This window comes from Bacillus rossius, chromosome 12, assembly GCF_032445375.1.
Source record: "Bacillus rossius redtenbacheri isolate Brsri chromosome 12, Brsri_v3, whole genome shotgun sequence".
Lineage (NCBI taxonomy): Eukaryota > Metazoa > Arthropoda > Insecta > Phasmatodea > Bacillidae > Bacillus > Bacillus rossius.
The window spans coordinates 34,499,268-34,514,884 of record NC_086339.1 but is presented as its reverse complement, the minus strand read 5'-3'; the positions used below and the strand labels follow the sequence as shown (position 1 = coordinate 34,514,884).

The 15,617-nt window shown below is 32.2% G+C and overlaps 1 protein-coding gene across 1 annotated transcript in view; it reads left to right on the top strand.

Moving 5' to 3' along the window:
- Positions 1 to 14,103, top strand: part of LOC134537825 (RNA-binding protein Ro60-like) — a 39,992-nt gene extending 25,889 nt beyond the window's left edge. Inside the window, exons 9-11 of the mRNA XM_063378674.1 lie at positions 660 to 832; positions 6,100 to 6,233; positions 6,331 to 14,103. Of these exons, the coding sequence (XP_063234744.1) occupies positions 660 to 832; positions 6,100 to 6,232 (306 nt within the window). The 3' untranslated portion in view covers position 6,233; positions 6,331 to 14,103. The remainder of the gene's footprint in view (positions 1 to 659; positions 833 to 6,099; positions 6,234 to 6,330) is intronic.
- Positions 14,104 to 15,617: the final 1,514 nt, after the last annotated feature.

The following is a 15,617-nucleotide window of genomic DNA, read 5'->3' as shown; positions in this document are numbered from 1 at the left end:
GTATTGTGTTTGTTTTTTTGTACTGTGCACACCCCTGTAATCTCTTCTCAGAGTGTTGGTGTGCATGTCACAATTTATAAATAAATAAATAAATAAATCTTCTCCACACACTGTCTAGCTTCAAGGCGTGTTACTTTTCAAGAACATGTGTCATTTATGGCTTGATCTTACACATAATTTTGGTTTTCCAACTTTCTTGTCATTACGATAATTTAAAGGCTATTCTTGTACATTTATAACGATAGCTCCTTTGCATTTTGTGTTTCGTCAACTTTTGTCACCGGGTATTCACTGAGAGTTATAGTGGTAAAAAGTAAACTCATGTTTTATAAACATAATAACTGTCAGGATAGAATGCAACTCTGAAAAAAAATTTTTTTTTATATCTGGTGACAAAAATGTAATTTTTTTTCGTAACATGCCTACAAACAGTTACATAGCTAACCAACAGTCTCAACCGAACAAAAAACTGCAGAAGAGCTACTGTGATAGATTTACAGGAATAATTGAAATAAATAACTAGAAAATTTAATTAACGTTTGTGTACAATAGGGCTTTAGTTAGGCTGACTTTTTAATAATAAACTAAATAATAAAACTTTAATGGAATATATACAAATGTATTTTGAGAGTCAGTCTTTGTAAACACCCTGATTCCAGATGCCCGGAGGGGACGTAGACCTAACAGTGCCAATAACTTGGGCACTAAATAACAAGAAGGCAGTCGATGTGTTTGTGATACTGACAGACACCCACGTCAAGTTGCCAGATAGCATCAAGCCTTCAGTAGCTTTGGGGAAGTACCGCACTCAAATGAACTTACCAAACACAAAGTAAGTGACTTTTCTATGTACATCCACCCCTCGAAGTAACGCTCTAATTCTTCCAGGAAAACGAGAGCACTAATCAAAACAGCACTAATCAAATATGTTTTTTTTTTTCCATAAGAGTGCATGTTAATTAAAGTAATTAGATTTACAATCAGGTAAGTGGGCTTGCTGGCTACAATTTTAATCAAGACACTGATACCATTAATATTGATTTACAATACAATTATGTACCTAAATACTTTTGAAGTACATTCAAATAAATGTTAAATAACATAGAAATAAAAACCTAAAATTAATATTTTGAAAATTCACTTACCATTAGCTTTTTGGCGTAGCATTCCAGGTTGTTACTTCAAAACCTCGCTAATCAAACAGAATTACTTCGAGGGGCTGGTGTACATTATAAACTTTTTTTTTAGGTTTGTACCAACAATTTCTTTTTATTATGTATTTAGATATTTTGTATTATCGTATCAGTAGTGACAGGATTAAATGGTGAATTGCGATAAATCTGAAATAACAGAAAAATATGTCAATGCACCATTTAACTTAAAAATGGAAGTTTTAATAAATCACATAATTGTAATATCTTAATATATTTAATTTGATTGTAATTTATTAATCATGAAAATAGAACAAAAATATGTTATCTATGCCGAAATCTAGTGAAAAAAAATTTTTTTTCTTCCCCATATAAGTTACTCATTTTCACATTCCTGATGTTTCGACATTTTTCGAACTCACAAAACACTTCGCAATTACAGTAGAACCCCGATTTTGCGAACACGGATTTAACGAAAACAGCAATTTAACGTAAAGGTTTTCATGAACCATCAAAAAACACCAATTTATTAAAATAATATAGATTTCCAAAAAAATGAAAGTAAATTGTAATGGAATCTTATTAAAAAATACACTCTGTGGTGTCAGTAATAGAATGGAGGTACTATATATTAATATGTGCCTTTGCATCATCTGTCCAAATATGAATAAATTTAAAAAAATTGTTCAAATTGCTTAAAAACTCCGGGCGCTGTAACTGAATTGCGTAGGTGCGTGCCTGGATAGATAGACTGTCCGCGACACATGACGTCATGAATGGTTTCTTTGTCCGCATCCCCCTCCCCCATCCATATCCCTGGCTTGACTCACCACGTTATCTTCCAAACACGCCCGATCTGGCGACGCGATGTAGCGTCTGCAGCGACGTAAATATATGTCGCCAGCTAGTGCACTTCATAATAGCGCGACGCGATCGCCATGCAGCTGGCGAAAAAAACCGAACCAGCCTGCACTCTGCTGGGGATATTTTACAACATGGTTGTAAACAAAAGTTTTTGTCGGTAATATTCAAATTGTTGTTATTATATTTGTACACTGACTGACTGGTAGAAGCATTTATTTATGGATAGGAATCGCGAAGCCCATAATATATTTCTAACCAAGCATAATTTTTCTCCGTCTGATTAAAATATTTGTTACTAGAAACATCGTACAAACACGGCTTTTTCTGAACTTCATCAATCAGACGCTCTTCAAAACTCATTTCAATTGAAAAAAATCCACGTGTTGCTTACTAACATTACTTAGATGCATCAATACATCGTTTCTTACCTTTTGTTTTCAGTTATTCTTCTTCTTTACCACAATTTTGTTTCTGATTGGTTGTTATTTCTGACGTCATTAGCGACATCGCCGAAGCGACGAAACAGCCTCGTCGCCAAGTGAGCTGTCGCGCATCGCGAGCGATGTAGTTGTGATTGGCTGGTTTGGTATGACGTCACGTCACATTGCGTCGCGTCGCGGTATTGTGAAAAGGGCTTTACTAAATGGCGCACCTGTTATTCAGTACCAAATACATACGGTTTGCTACAGCTCTATTATTCTCAGTAAGAGCTTTGTGCGCGGTGTTTTAGTTTTTGGAATCCTTTTTTTTATAAGTGCTGCGCAGCTCAGCGAACAAAGAGTCAGCCGGCGGCTACGCCGCGCCGTAACAACAGCTGACCGAGTACAATGACCTTTCTCCGCGTACGGCACGCTATTGACGGAAATTTTCCATCAATTTGCGGCTATTTTTTTTATTTTTAATTTTTTGCTGTGACGCAATGTGTATGTATCTCGTATTTGTTATAAACGCTGCAGGTTGCGACTGTATTTTAATAAACTTTAACGTATTTCTTACACTTTACATATTTTAAACTTTTTTTTATTTTATGCCTCATTTTTCACGGTTTCTGAAAATCGGTATGTACGACCGAGGTGTACTTACGAACCGGGGGCCGTACGAGCGAGATTAAAAGACGTTGAAGATGTAAAGTTGACGAAGTCTGAGATAGCACGGCAGCACAAGATATCAGCGTCGACCCTGTCTACGATATGGAAACGTAGGGACGCGATTATGAGTGCGGGGGTCATTGAAAATCGATAAATCGGATTTTACGAAACATCGATTTAGAGTAAATATTTTCGGTAACCATAGCACTTCGTTAAATCGGGGTTCTACTGTAATTTTTATTATAATTTATTATTATTATTATTATGGTAAATACTGGCCTCAAGATAATTACAAATTATTTATCCTGAAATTCAATCATGTATCAGTCAAAATGGCATTGTTTAAACAAAATCATATTGAGGAAATTGTATTTTTGTGTCATATTTGTTCACTATTACACTAGTTTTAAGAATAAATTGAACTTATAAAAACTTCACTGAAATCCCCCATTTTAAAAACTAAAATTACTTCAAAATAAAACTGTAAAATCTTGTCTCTATTTATCAGACATAGCTAGAGATGATGAAAAAATCATTTGTAAATGTACTTAATAGCATTTATTTTTAAGTCCTGTAGCATTTATTAGCATGTATAAAAAGTTTTAGCATTTCAAGATGCTATGTTTCTCAGAAGATTTTTTTGCACTAAATAAATTTTAACAGTTTACATTATTTTTATTGTAACTAAGGTAACGTTTTCGAAAAATGATCCATATTAAATTGCAGTGGCTTCCATTTTTGTTCAGCCTATCATGTAATTTGAAGATAGTAAAAAAATTAACCTGAATTCATCTTTAGTCTACTACAGGTAAGGAAGAAAATGGGTTTTCTCATTTGTGAGTTCAGCCAGGGAACATTTTTATCTCTATGTTCACGGTTGTTCCATATGCTTGACATGAATAATGTTAACTTTTCCCCAAAAAAATGTTTACTTTCTATTATTGAATGATGTTGGATGTGCTGTCATTTGTTTACACACAAAATAATTTTTAATTATTGATTAAATTAACCATTTCTGTGATTTACATTGTTGAAAAGCTGACTGCCATGCTCTGAATCACCATTTTACTGTCTAACTTCACGAATTACTAAAAAAAGTTAGAGCTAGGCCTTAAATAGTTTCGAGAATTCTGGTGTCAAAATAATTTCCTAAAGTGGGGCTGTTCCATGGTAATTTTACAGCATTTTAATGTAAGCTACCTAAACTTACCAACTGATCATTCTAATTGCAGGTAATAAATTTTTTTGAATATCGTAACTGCCCTTACAGAATAATCACAGTATATATTATTTTATTATTATTTTATAGTTATATTATTAATTATAACTGTACAAGAATGTGGTTTTCAGGTTGTAGCAATAGTAAGCGACATGGGTGGAGGAAACAGAGCGTTATGATAAGTGATTCTTTCTTTCTTTTCCACGTAAGTCTTTACTTTAGGCCAGTGGTTCCTGAAAGGTGTTAATAGATACACATATGAGACAGATGGAAATGAAATGGCAAATGGAACCAAATGAAATTAATTGTTATTTAAACTTCTGTGGGATATGATTGGAAAAAATTCTTGGTCTGAGCTAAGTTTTTTGATTAACATAGTGGTTGTGAACTTGTTTTCAATTGTTGACAAAATACTTTTGGTGTCATTAAGCAAAATGTATTGGAATTAAACAACTTGTTCAAAAAAAACAACTTTATATTTTGATGTGAATTATCAAAGCTGTGAAGTTTGTCCCTACATAAAGCTGATTTTTTTTTTTTGGCTTTTCTGCTTCTAGAAGCTTTGCTACATACAAGTTGTCAAAAGGACATTTTTACCTTCATAAGCTGGAGAAAATATTCCGTGAGAAGTACAATCAAAGCCCTTCGTCAGAACTAGATAATCACACAACAAATGGGCTGTTGGGTAGTTTGATCCTCTCAGCTTCGTCATAATGTCAACAATGTTAAAAGCATTTTTTTTTTTGTTGCAAATTCACAGTGTGCCAGGACATAAGCTTTTCTACTGGACAAAATGTCAAATACTGCGCACCACCTTTGCTATTTGCTTTCATGTCTGCTTGTTTGAAGAAGTCAACAATATCTAGCAGATACTCTGCTAAATAAAATACAGACTTGAACCATGAATTCCATCTTGTAACAATTAGCATTGGGAACAAATTTGTAGGTTTGCTCATTTTCTCCCAGATATTTTAAATAATGGTGCCCACGTTTTCATGTGATCACCTTCATCACAGCTTCATTTACTTCCGACAGATCACAGCACATGATGTTTCCCTCCAGTTTTATTTAACTTCTTTATTTTAGTTAAATTTTTGATTGTTGGATTTGTTTTGTATGTTTTCAAACAACAGCCTACTGCTTATCCCACTTCAGTTTGATTTGATTTATGTTAACAGTGTTTCTAAAGAATTCTTCTGAACTTTTCAAATATGTAGGTGATTTGAATATTTAATGTAAAGTTATTTTTGAAGATTCAAGTGAATCAGTGTCAGAATGGTGGATTTTGATCACAGTTGTCACAGCTGTGGACAGATAAACAGAAATGAAAGTAACAGTAGCTCTTATTACTAACACTTTTGAATTTACAAAAAGTTTGTTTAAAATACTTTATCTGTAATAGAGAAGAAATAAAAAAATGAATATATTCTTATTAGTTATAACAATAATTTTTTCCTTTCAGCCTTCAAGGTCAAAGCATGCTGCCCCTCCACTGACATTCAAAGTCACTCCCTCTTTCACCAACTGTCTTGTCGACAGTTTCCCATTTATAATGTTTACTTACGTTACAAAAAAAATTCCTAATCCTTTTTTTATTGTAGAAACACACAGCAGTTATCGTTTATCTCATAACTTGGATAAAGTGATTGCAAAGCAGGGTTAGGTTTTTAAGTAAGAAGTAAGTATTGTTCAGAGTGTAATGAATCAGTCAGATTTGTTCAGGTTTTGTTTGTAGGAATGATTTGATCAACCTCTAGCTTTTATTCTTTGTTTCCAGGTATGTGACTTGTGCCTTTGCATCATCCAAGGTGATGGTAGCTTGCCCGTCAGACCCTAGAATGTTGGATATTGTAGGCTTTGATTGTCATGTTCCAAGTGTCATCGAGGGCTTTTCCAGGGGAGCATTTTAAGGTAAAACAAAGCCTCATTGATTTATTATTTTCTCTTGTATTAAATTATTTCTTGTAATAGAAGATGTAATTTCTTGTTTCGTGTGATTTTATTTAAGGTTCCAGTGGAAGGTAGAACGTCTATTGTCTTCTCGCAACGTATCGTAACAACACACTTCTATGGTAAAGAAACTGTACGTCTAAAAACTTCAAATAAATAACTTGCAACATTACAAACAGAAGAAAATGTTGAAACTTTGTATTGTTGAATAATGAATAGTTGTGGAAGTAATTTTCCAGAGAAAAACATTCTCTGTGCTATAATTTTCAGCTGTGAAATAGTGCCGTGCAACTATGAAAAACTACAGTTTGAAGTGCAGTGTTTAAATTAATTTTGTTATGCTTTTATTTAGCAATCTCGCATAACCAAACAATGCTTGAAACAGTCGTAAAACTGAAAATGTCGAAATTTGAAAGCAAGCTGGAAAAACTCTACAATGTCTCTCTTATGTGGTAACACAAGCGTGAAGGAAGCAGCCACCCCCGTAGTGTTCAAGACGATTGTCGTACATGTGAAACGCAGTGCATTGTGGCAACATTGTAATGAAACACGTGCAGTTTCTTGAAGAAACGTAATAGCTGTTTTCTTGCTTCAAGCTTACTAACCTGTTGTTCATTAAGGTATTCAGAGCACAAGTTAGTAGTAGTTGTTGGATGTTCCAAGCACAGGCTTGTGTTGTGCTTGTGAGTATCCTGCGGTAATCACATTGTGTAGCTTGTGCAGGGTGTCTGGTACTCTTCTGTTCCTGCTCGCAGTACCAACATTTCATTTCAAAGTGTTTCTGAAATTGTAAGAAAACAGTGTATTTTCTATTTCAAACTTAGATTGTTAATTAGAACAAAGTGCCACTATCACAAAATAGTTTGTCTCCATTCCATGTCCAATATGTATCATTTAAGGAACTGTTATACTTGACTATCATATTGTTTATTATTGAAGTTTAAAAATAGTGTTTTTATCCCCAATTTATATCTTGCTCTTCTAAACCCACTATTTTGGCTAAGCAAATTTTATATATGACTTTAATACTTGATAGCCTTGTGTATAGTCAGGTGGTAAACTACATATTTCCTTCCACAAATGATTATTTCATTTCACAAAACTATATATTTTACTACATGATATTTAATTGAATACTAATTAAATATTCAAATATTTAGGTAACATGCTATATTTTCACTGTGAAATTACTATAAGTATGTACAGTCAAATACACTAAAGACCTTTACTGGACAGCTGTGTGGTATCAAGACAGTGAGAGAGCAAACTTGTCTCTACAATAATGTTTTACAAACAGATAGAAAATTATGTATTTTAATTTTAGTGACAGTAAATAATTATTTACTTGTATGGGAAAATAATTTATACTTTATATTTGTATAACTTTAAAAGAGGTTTTGCTAAATGTAAAAAAAAAATTGTTTTAATTTTTATAATGTTGGTATCGTAAAGTTTAAACTAATGCATTGTTGGTATGTCTTGCCAACTATTGGACTGATGTTGCACCACTTCCAGGTTTTCGCACAAAAGTCTTGCAGCTGCCCAGTATTATATTCACTAGCGTATTTGGCACAATGCTCTCTTAGTGTATTTGTCTCAAGATCTTAACATATGTGTGTTAACTCTTTGTTTGTCAGCTCAGTATTGTAGTGAAAAAAATTAATAAAAATATGCTTAACCAATTTTTTAGACATTCTGTTTGGAATGGTAGGTTTAACATTATAGAATGCCTATGTATTTGCTGTCAACGCAATAATGTTGTTAGTATTTTGTGTCCATGTAAACATTTTGGGAAATTAAGTTTCAGTACTTTTCATGTAATTTTTTTATTATTATTGCTATAAACAGTTACTATTATGTTCTTACCATATTTCCATATTTATTTATGAAAGCTAAAAAAGGAAAAATTTTATAAATGTTATACATAACGTCTTTACACGTGTGAATCTTGCATAGAACAAAGACTTTACGATTATTACTTTTTCTAGTTTGAATTGAATTCAAATACAAATTATCACAAATTTCTTGAATAAAAATATTGACTTTTAATAATAAGAGGGAAAAATATTTATGAAACTTTTTTATGTTTAAAAAGCCATATAACGCGAATAGTACTTATAAATAATATTTAACGTTAATTGTTATACTTACAACTTAAAAAATTTTTAGAGAGGTTTTCTTTACATTGGTGCACTTGGTGTTCACTTGACTCATTTTCAACTTATCAAAAAATTTCCGGACTACATTGTCTCCCTGTCTAAACTTGAGCAGTTACTGAAAAACTCAGGGTAGTTATATTGGACCCACTGATAAATTGGAACTGTAATGACCAAATTTATATTGTAATTCAGTGACTTCCTTACCGTAATTTAGATTGTTACATTTGGTGGTATGAAACAGCTTCACTACACATAGAGTACGAAGGAAAATTACTTGTTTTGAAGTTTTAAGAATTTGAAATAATTCATTTTGATATTTAAAATTTGTAATATTTGCACAGGCAGATCACACAGTTTTGGACTCTCTGCTGTTGCTCTTCGACACCCCCGCTTTCTGTCGGGAAGCTGGCTGGTGCGTGTACCAGGGTTGGGTTGTGGGGACTCAAATAACAACGTTCAGGGAACGACCATGGCCGTATTATTCAAACACAAAGTTTATGTGAATACTTGATGATTTTATAAGTAGGAAATATGTATCTAGTGATCAAATTCATAAACAGGAATGAAATGTTTAGGTATATGGTTCCTTATATGTAGCAATTGCCCCGAAACCTAAATGATAAGAAAATGCAACAACCAGTTCAGTCTGTCTTCTTCACAAGTTCCATAGTCATCATGTGTAACAAAAAGTTAGTGAACTGGAATGTGGAATTTTTGAGTAAGTTTTTATTCTAGTTGTTTTTAGCAAGAACCACATTTTCCTGCTCTTTTTCAGTACAGATTTGTTTGACAAAAATTTAGTTCTGCTGTACTCGTAATGTGGATTCACGTACGGGAGTAACAACTTTGTTCATTCTTGTCCAGCTAGTTTCTGAATTGTGTTTTGTCGTCTGTTTCTTAGAACCTTTTGTTCCGAAAACAAAACTAAATGCAAGTCTTCTAACTTATATATATTGATAAGTCTTCCTTTATTATTTTCCATTTTAAAAATAGGGCGTCAACTTTTTCATCCAAGATAGTTCTTTGACTACTTGGTTCTGTTTGTTTTGCCGCACTGACAATACTTCTTCCTGCCACGTTTGTATTGCCTGACAACTTGTGTATGAGCTGGATTGTATCAAAGTTTCTGTAAGGAAATGTTAGCTTATAGCCTTTCCATGTGTGAATATTTGCTTGCGTTGTTAAGTAGTTATAATTACACCTTTGCACAGTTTGTTGTTTAAAAATAGAATACTTAATCTGGTGATGGTTGTGTTATGGTGTGGTCTATATCTGTAAGTTATATTTGGGTCCACCATTCATTAAATAATACTGAAACTTGATTTCTCTAATTAATGAAGATGTTACACAAGAAATTTCTACACAAAATTTTTGTCATAGTAATTTGATTTTGTAATTAATTTAAGTTTAAGGTGGCCAATATTGTAGCTGATTTGAGAGATTATGTATTTGTAATTTCAATAAGACAGTCTTTTATGAAATCCACACTTTTGGACAACTACTAAAGCCATGTTAAAATGTTATGCAAGTCCAAAAATTGACCAAGTTCTTCCGGATGTAAAGTCTTAATTTGTGGAACTATAAGAGCATTCTAACCTCCAAATAGCACCTTTAAATTATATCCCATTGTTAACTTTTTTTTAGCCTATTTAAATGAGAATAAAGAGTTACAAATAAAATCAATATATTACATCAGTGGATAATTTTTTTAAAAATCTAAAATTGAATATTGTCATTTGTTACTAGAGTAACAACAAAGCATTTAAATAGTTTATATGTGCAAATTCTAAAACCCTTCTGTAACAAAACCTTATTGCACATTTGAACACTACTTTTGAGAAACCTATTATTGAATTGTTGAGAATCTTTTATCCAGAATGCCATACTCAAACAAAATGTCAGTGTTACGTAAGCAATAAGGGTTTTCCCCATTTTCCATAGAAGTTCAAGGTTTTATATAACACATCAGGCTCTCAAATGTTAGTCACAAGCACGTAACTGTGAGGACACTTAAAGAATTAGAAAGTTTATCGCATCAGCAAAACTTACCGTTTCTGTTATTCATTCACTGCTGTTGAACATTCCAACAAGCAACAGTGTGACCTTTCAAAGGCAGAAACTTCTCATAGCTGAGTGCATTAATTACTATTTTTTATTACTATCACTTTGAAAACCTGATATTGGTTTAACCAAATTATATTTTACGTTTCTACGATCATGGTTTAAAACAACATAGTTTTGGTTTTCTGCAGGAACCATACTAGATGTGATAATTATGGACATTATATTTTCTTAAAAGCTGGTTTACGTGAAAACAGTACCTTTACAAACATGTGATAATATACGCAAGTCTGCCACGATTAAGAAACGGTTACATTGAATATGTACTGTTGGTTAATAAATTATATTTAAAGAATTTTTACACTTATGTAGACTGGTTTATAGATTTTTAATGACTTAAGATTCGTATGTACAATCCATTGTTTTGTTAAAATATTTTTATAGATATCACTTATTCAAGAACCAAAGCAGAAAATTCCTGTTCATTTCAAGTGTTTGTGTTTATATTTGTTTAAATATAGGTTTAGTTAAGCGCTTGTTTTGTGATTGCTCATTATTTATTGTGAGCAAAAGTATTTTTTCAAGAATATTTAAAAATTTGTACTTTTTTTTCCCCCTTCCAAAGATTTATAAGACTTTCAACTATTTTCTTTTGTTACATGCTGTAATAGTTAATGATATAATGCACTATAATTTTTTTCTAATGACTTGGCTAATTTAATTGTTTTTTAAATTTTTTTATATTAGTTCTATTTCACCTCATAAAACTATCATCTCTGCTTGTATTTAATAACAAATATTTACAAAACAAGCCTTAGAATTTGCTGTTGTGTTAGTAATTATAATTATGGTGAAAATTATTTTAATGTTTGATTTAAATACAATCACTTGCAACCTTTTTTAATGTAGTTTTTTTTTTTTTTTGTAATTTGCTGCCATCACAGATGTATTTAAAAAAAGAAACATTATAAAAATTAGAAGGTTCAAGTGGAAAATACAATTATTTCTGCAATGCAGCTTGTAGCAGTAAGCTGGTATTATTTTATGGATGTTGACCTAGTTTTAATATTGTAATATCTATACAGCTAGTACTGCTAATACAAATTTCATTACAGTTGCAGTAAAAAAGTATTAAACTAGTTATAAAATTATTTTAACAGTACTTCTGTAGGTTAGTTTTTTTATTTTTACTTTTATGTTTGTTTAGTGCTGTGGTTACTTCGCATGGTTATGTACAGAGGGTTTATACTGGGACTTTCAATTATGTAATAGTAGGCACAGACCACTTTGGTACTTACTGGGTGCTCATAAATGAGCCATGTCGGAGTATTGAGATCAAACCATGACTCATTAATCATTAGTAGGGGCAAGATTATGTGGTTTTATTTTTATGCTAATTTCATTTTTTTTAAACGAGATTTCAGTGTTATTTTTTCTTCCTGTCTATTCATAAATGTGTAGCATATTATTACAAAAATATGACATGATTTTGGCTATTATATATTGCACTTTTACAATATAATAATTTTTAATAAACATGTTTAACTACGTATGTCTAACTAATCAGAACAAAAGTAAATTTGCAAGTGTTTGTGTGTTTGAAAAATTTACCATTGTCAAAATCTAAAAATGAGTTATTAATTAATAACAGTTGCAAGAGAAAAAAAAAACTAAAAATTTTCCAATCTTATTACTACATACATTTTGGTACAAACTTCCTGCTAAATAAATTACATTAATCAAATTTGTTATATTTTTAAAAAAAACCCAATGCTTTTGTCATTGGAGTTAACTTTTGATTAATAATGCTGGTTTATTATGTTTTTAAATACATTTTGGTGCCAAATGGCGTAAAAACTAGCATTTCAGTGTTATTTTGTGTGTCGACACATGTAGCGTTTTATTTCTGTTTTATAGCAATTCACCATGTAATCTCGTCGCTACTCATTACTGGCTATGAGTGCTATGACCTAGAAGGCCCGTCAGCTGGCAGGCTGGCCTACACTAACACTGGCCTCCCCATCACGCTAGTCATCAGGACCACATCTCGGTGCGCTGTCTGTACATCAGCTTGCTAGGACCATACTTCCATGCATCATGCCACATTTTGGCATTGTAGCAAATATTACTATATGTTAAGTTCTCAGTCACTGTATTAGAAATTTTTGGGCAACCTGTTTTTATGAGTTCTGTTTTATATCTTTGTTTATATCATTTTCACTAGAACATGTTAATGCCTATAATTTCTGCATTTTACAGTGAAATTCAGAAAAAAGTATGCCATTGCTAGGTTTCACTGAACTTGGGTGTTGTATGTTAAAAGTTTTGGTATCATTTTACCCACATGTTAGTATTGAATGGGCAATATTGACAAAAATTGAAAGTTAGTTGCACAGAAGGGATGAAAATTATACCATATCCACAAAATAAAGTTAGTTTTCTAATACTGTAGCTAAGACATGGTTTAAACAGCATTTATCCCTTACTCCGACATTGTTACAAAGTGGCACAACACAGATATTGACAGTATCTGCTGGTTTCAGCTAAGCTCGAATGATGTGGTTGTTATCTTCCGTTTGTTTTACTTTTCCTGGCAAGTGTTGGTTTGCAGTGCCGAAGGCAATCCTGAAAAAAATATTTTTCAAATATGACATGACTGTGCAAATAAAGTTCCAATTTCGACATTTGAAAATAGGATGGAATAAAAAAAAATATTCCTGCAGTGTAAATGGTGTGTTTTATTATAGCAGTAACAAACTCTTTACAAGAAATATTATACATATTTTAACAAATGTGGTGTATTATCTTTTATTGCCACTGTACACCAATTAGCTTTGAGACCTTTACTGATTTCTCGCAAGTGTTAAAACTTAACTTTTTTACTACAGTATGTACTTTTTTTTTATGTAAAGCCAATTAACTGGCTGCATGACTTTTGTGATTACATACTTGTTTTGATTTTGGTTTGAAAACTTATAAGCAGTTCACATTTGACAGATTTCCGTAAATGAATTTCACTATGACTATAGCTGTGTTTTGTGTGGTACTAAGATTTTAGTTGTTACAAACTCTGTAAGCATAGCTGATATTTTTATAAACAGCCATGAAGTCATGATTATGGACAATTTTTATTTTGGAACTGTTTGTCAACCTTGTTTTTTAAATGTCGTGCTTATTATGATCTAACTTATATTTATAGCCAAGAAAAGTAGTGCCTACTAATTATTTTAACCCTCGACATATATGTTGCATTTTTGACTTGGCAAAAGAGCTACAATAGTTCTAACATGTCCTTCCAAATGCTTGGCAGCTTATAAGAACCCTCTCAAAGGAAGCATGTTGTACAATGATACCAACTGCTGCAACGTTGTTCGTTGAAACCATGTCACTTGCATAATCTCTTTTTGTTATATTGCAATTGGCCCCATTTTTAATGTATGGAAGTTTTTCTTTTTGAACCAAATAATACCTGTAAAACAGTTAAAATGGTTTTTGTGTTAAATATAAAAGTATTTTTTCTGCGCAATTTAGAATTACATGTTATAACATAATTGAGTTATTTGTGGTAAATTTTCTGTATCTTTTTTTATAATATATGTTAAAATTAGTTTCTTGAAGCTGTGTGTTCAAGATTATTTTCCTTTCAGATTCTCAATCCCATACATTTCTCTGTATGCAGCTTATAACTACCGTTTCATTCACAGGTAACGTTCTTTAACTACTTGAAGAACTGAATGCTACATATTTGTGTGGTCACAATTCAGTAAACATGACTATGTCTACTTGATATGTAGCAGTACACAAAATTGACAAATGCTATAAACACTAAATAGAGGTTAATACTTTTGTTCAATGTTAGGTATATAGGCTGAATTTTTACAATATGAATTTTGAGGTGGGTTACAAAGATTTATGATTTCAATATACCTTTTCTCCAGCATACTTGGTGCTGTCAAAATTATACATAATTACAACTAAATTGTATAGATTATCAAAAAATAATAATTTTCTTTGCATGGATGTCTGATTTATGATGGAGAGTGTAAAAATGAAACACAAATTTCAGATAATGCTGACCAAAGATAAGTCGACAATACCATGCAGATGAACATCGTTCGCTGATTATGCATGAGGTAATTACTGGACACAACATACCAGATAGCAACTATTACTTTTATTTGTTTCCTTTATTAAAGTGTTAGTTTAATCACACAGCTTTTTTCTTGTTCTGCACATGCGCATACCAAAGCATTGGTAGTGTTGATATCCTTGCATATTTAGTATTATCGGTACCCACAGCTGAAATGTTCCAAATTATAACAGGTCTCTATTAAGACAGGAAGGCATAAAATAACTATCAGAGCGAGTGCAAATAAATTCAAACTTTGGAGAATGAGGAGTGCTCAAATGTACAATAACCTACTAAAGGTTTTCTTGTTATCCAAAATGCAAAGAACTTAATTACAAAATGCTTTTTTTTTATAATATAGCTATAATAATTATCTTTACAATCTTGGGAGTGTTTAGCAGCAGGAGAAATACCACATTAATATGTATGTATTAAAGCTTGTAAAATATTTATATACCTATTAAAAAAAATGATACCGTAATGACCTCAAAAGATCAGGAAATGCAACCAATCAACAACTTTCAAAAGTAAAATACTTAATCACAGCCTGGCCCCATACTTGTAAAAAATATGTACACTGGAACTTGTGTGCCGGAAATTTGGTATTTCGACACTTTTTTTCTAATTTTACTATAAATATAAATTATTTTTGGAAAATTTATTTTGCTTTATAATTTAGTTACTAAAGGGTGATTTACTCTTTTAACCCTTGGTATAAGCAGATGCCTTGGGCGAGTCAATTCTTTTTTTATTTCAGACACCCCTCAACAGGTAGCGCTAAGGTCGGCCAGTGCTACCAACTTCGAGACATCAGTCAGAGTTTTTTTATGATGCCCACTCGGGGAACTTCGGAACCTTTCGGTCCAGACTCCAAGTCCCCCCCCCCCCCCCCTCCACTTTTGATAGAACAGTTACTTTTAATTACGAGACGGGGTTCTCCGTGGGACACTTCGCGTCGCGGCTGCAGACGGACCATTTTGCTATTATCTGCGAGTC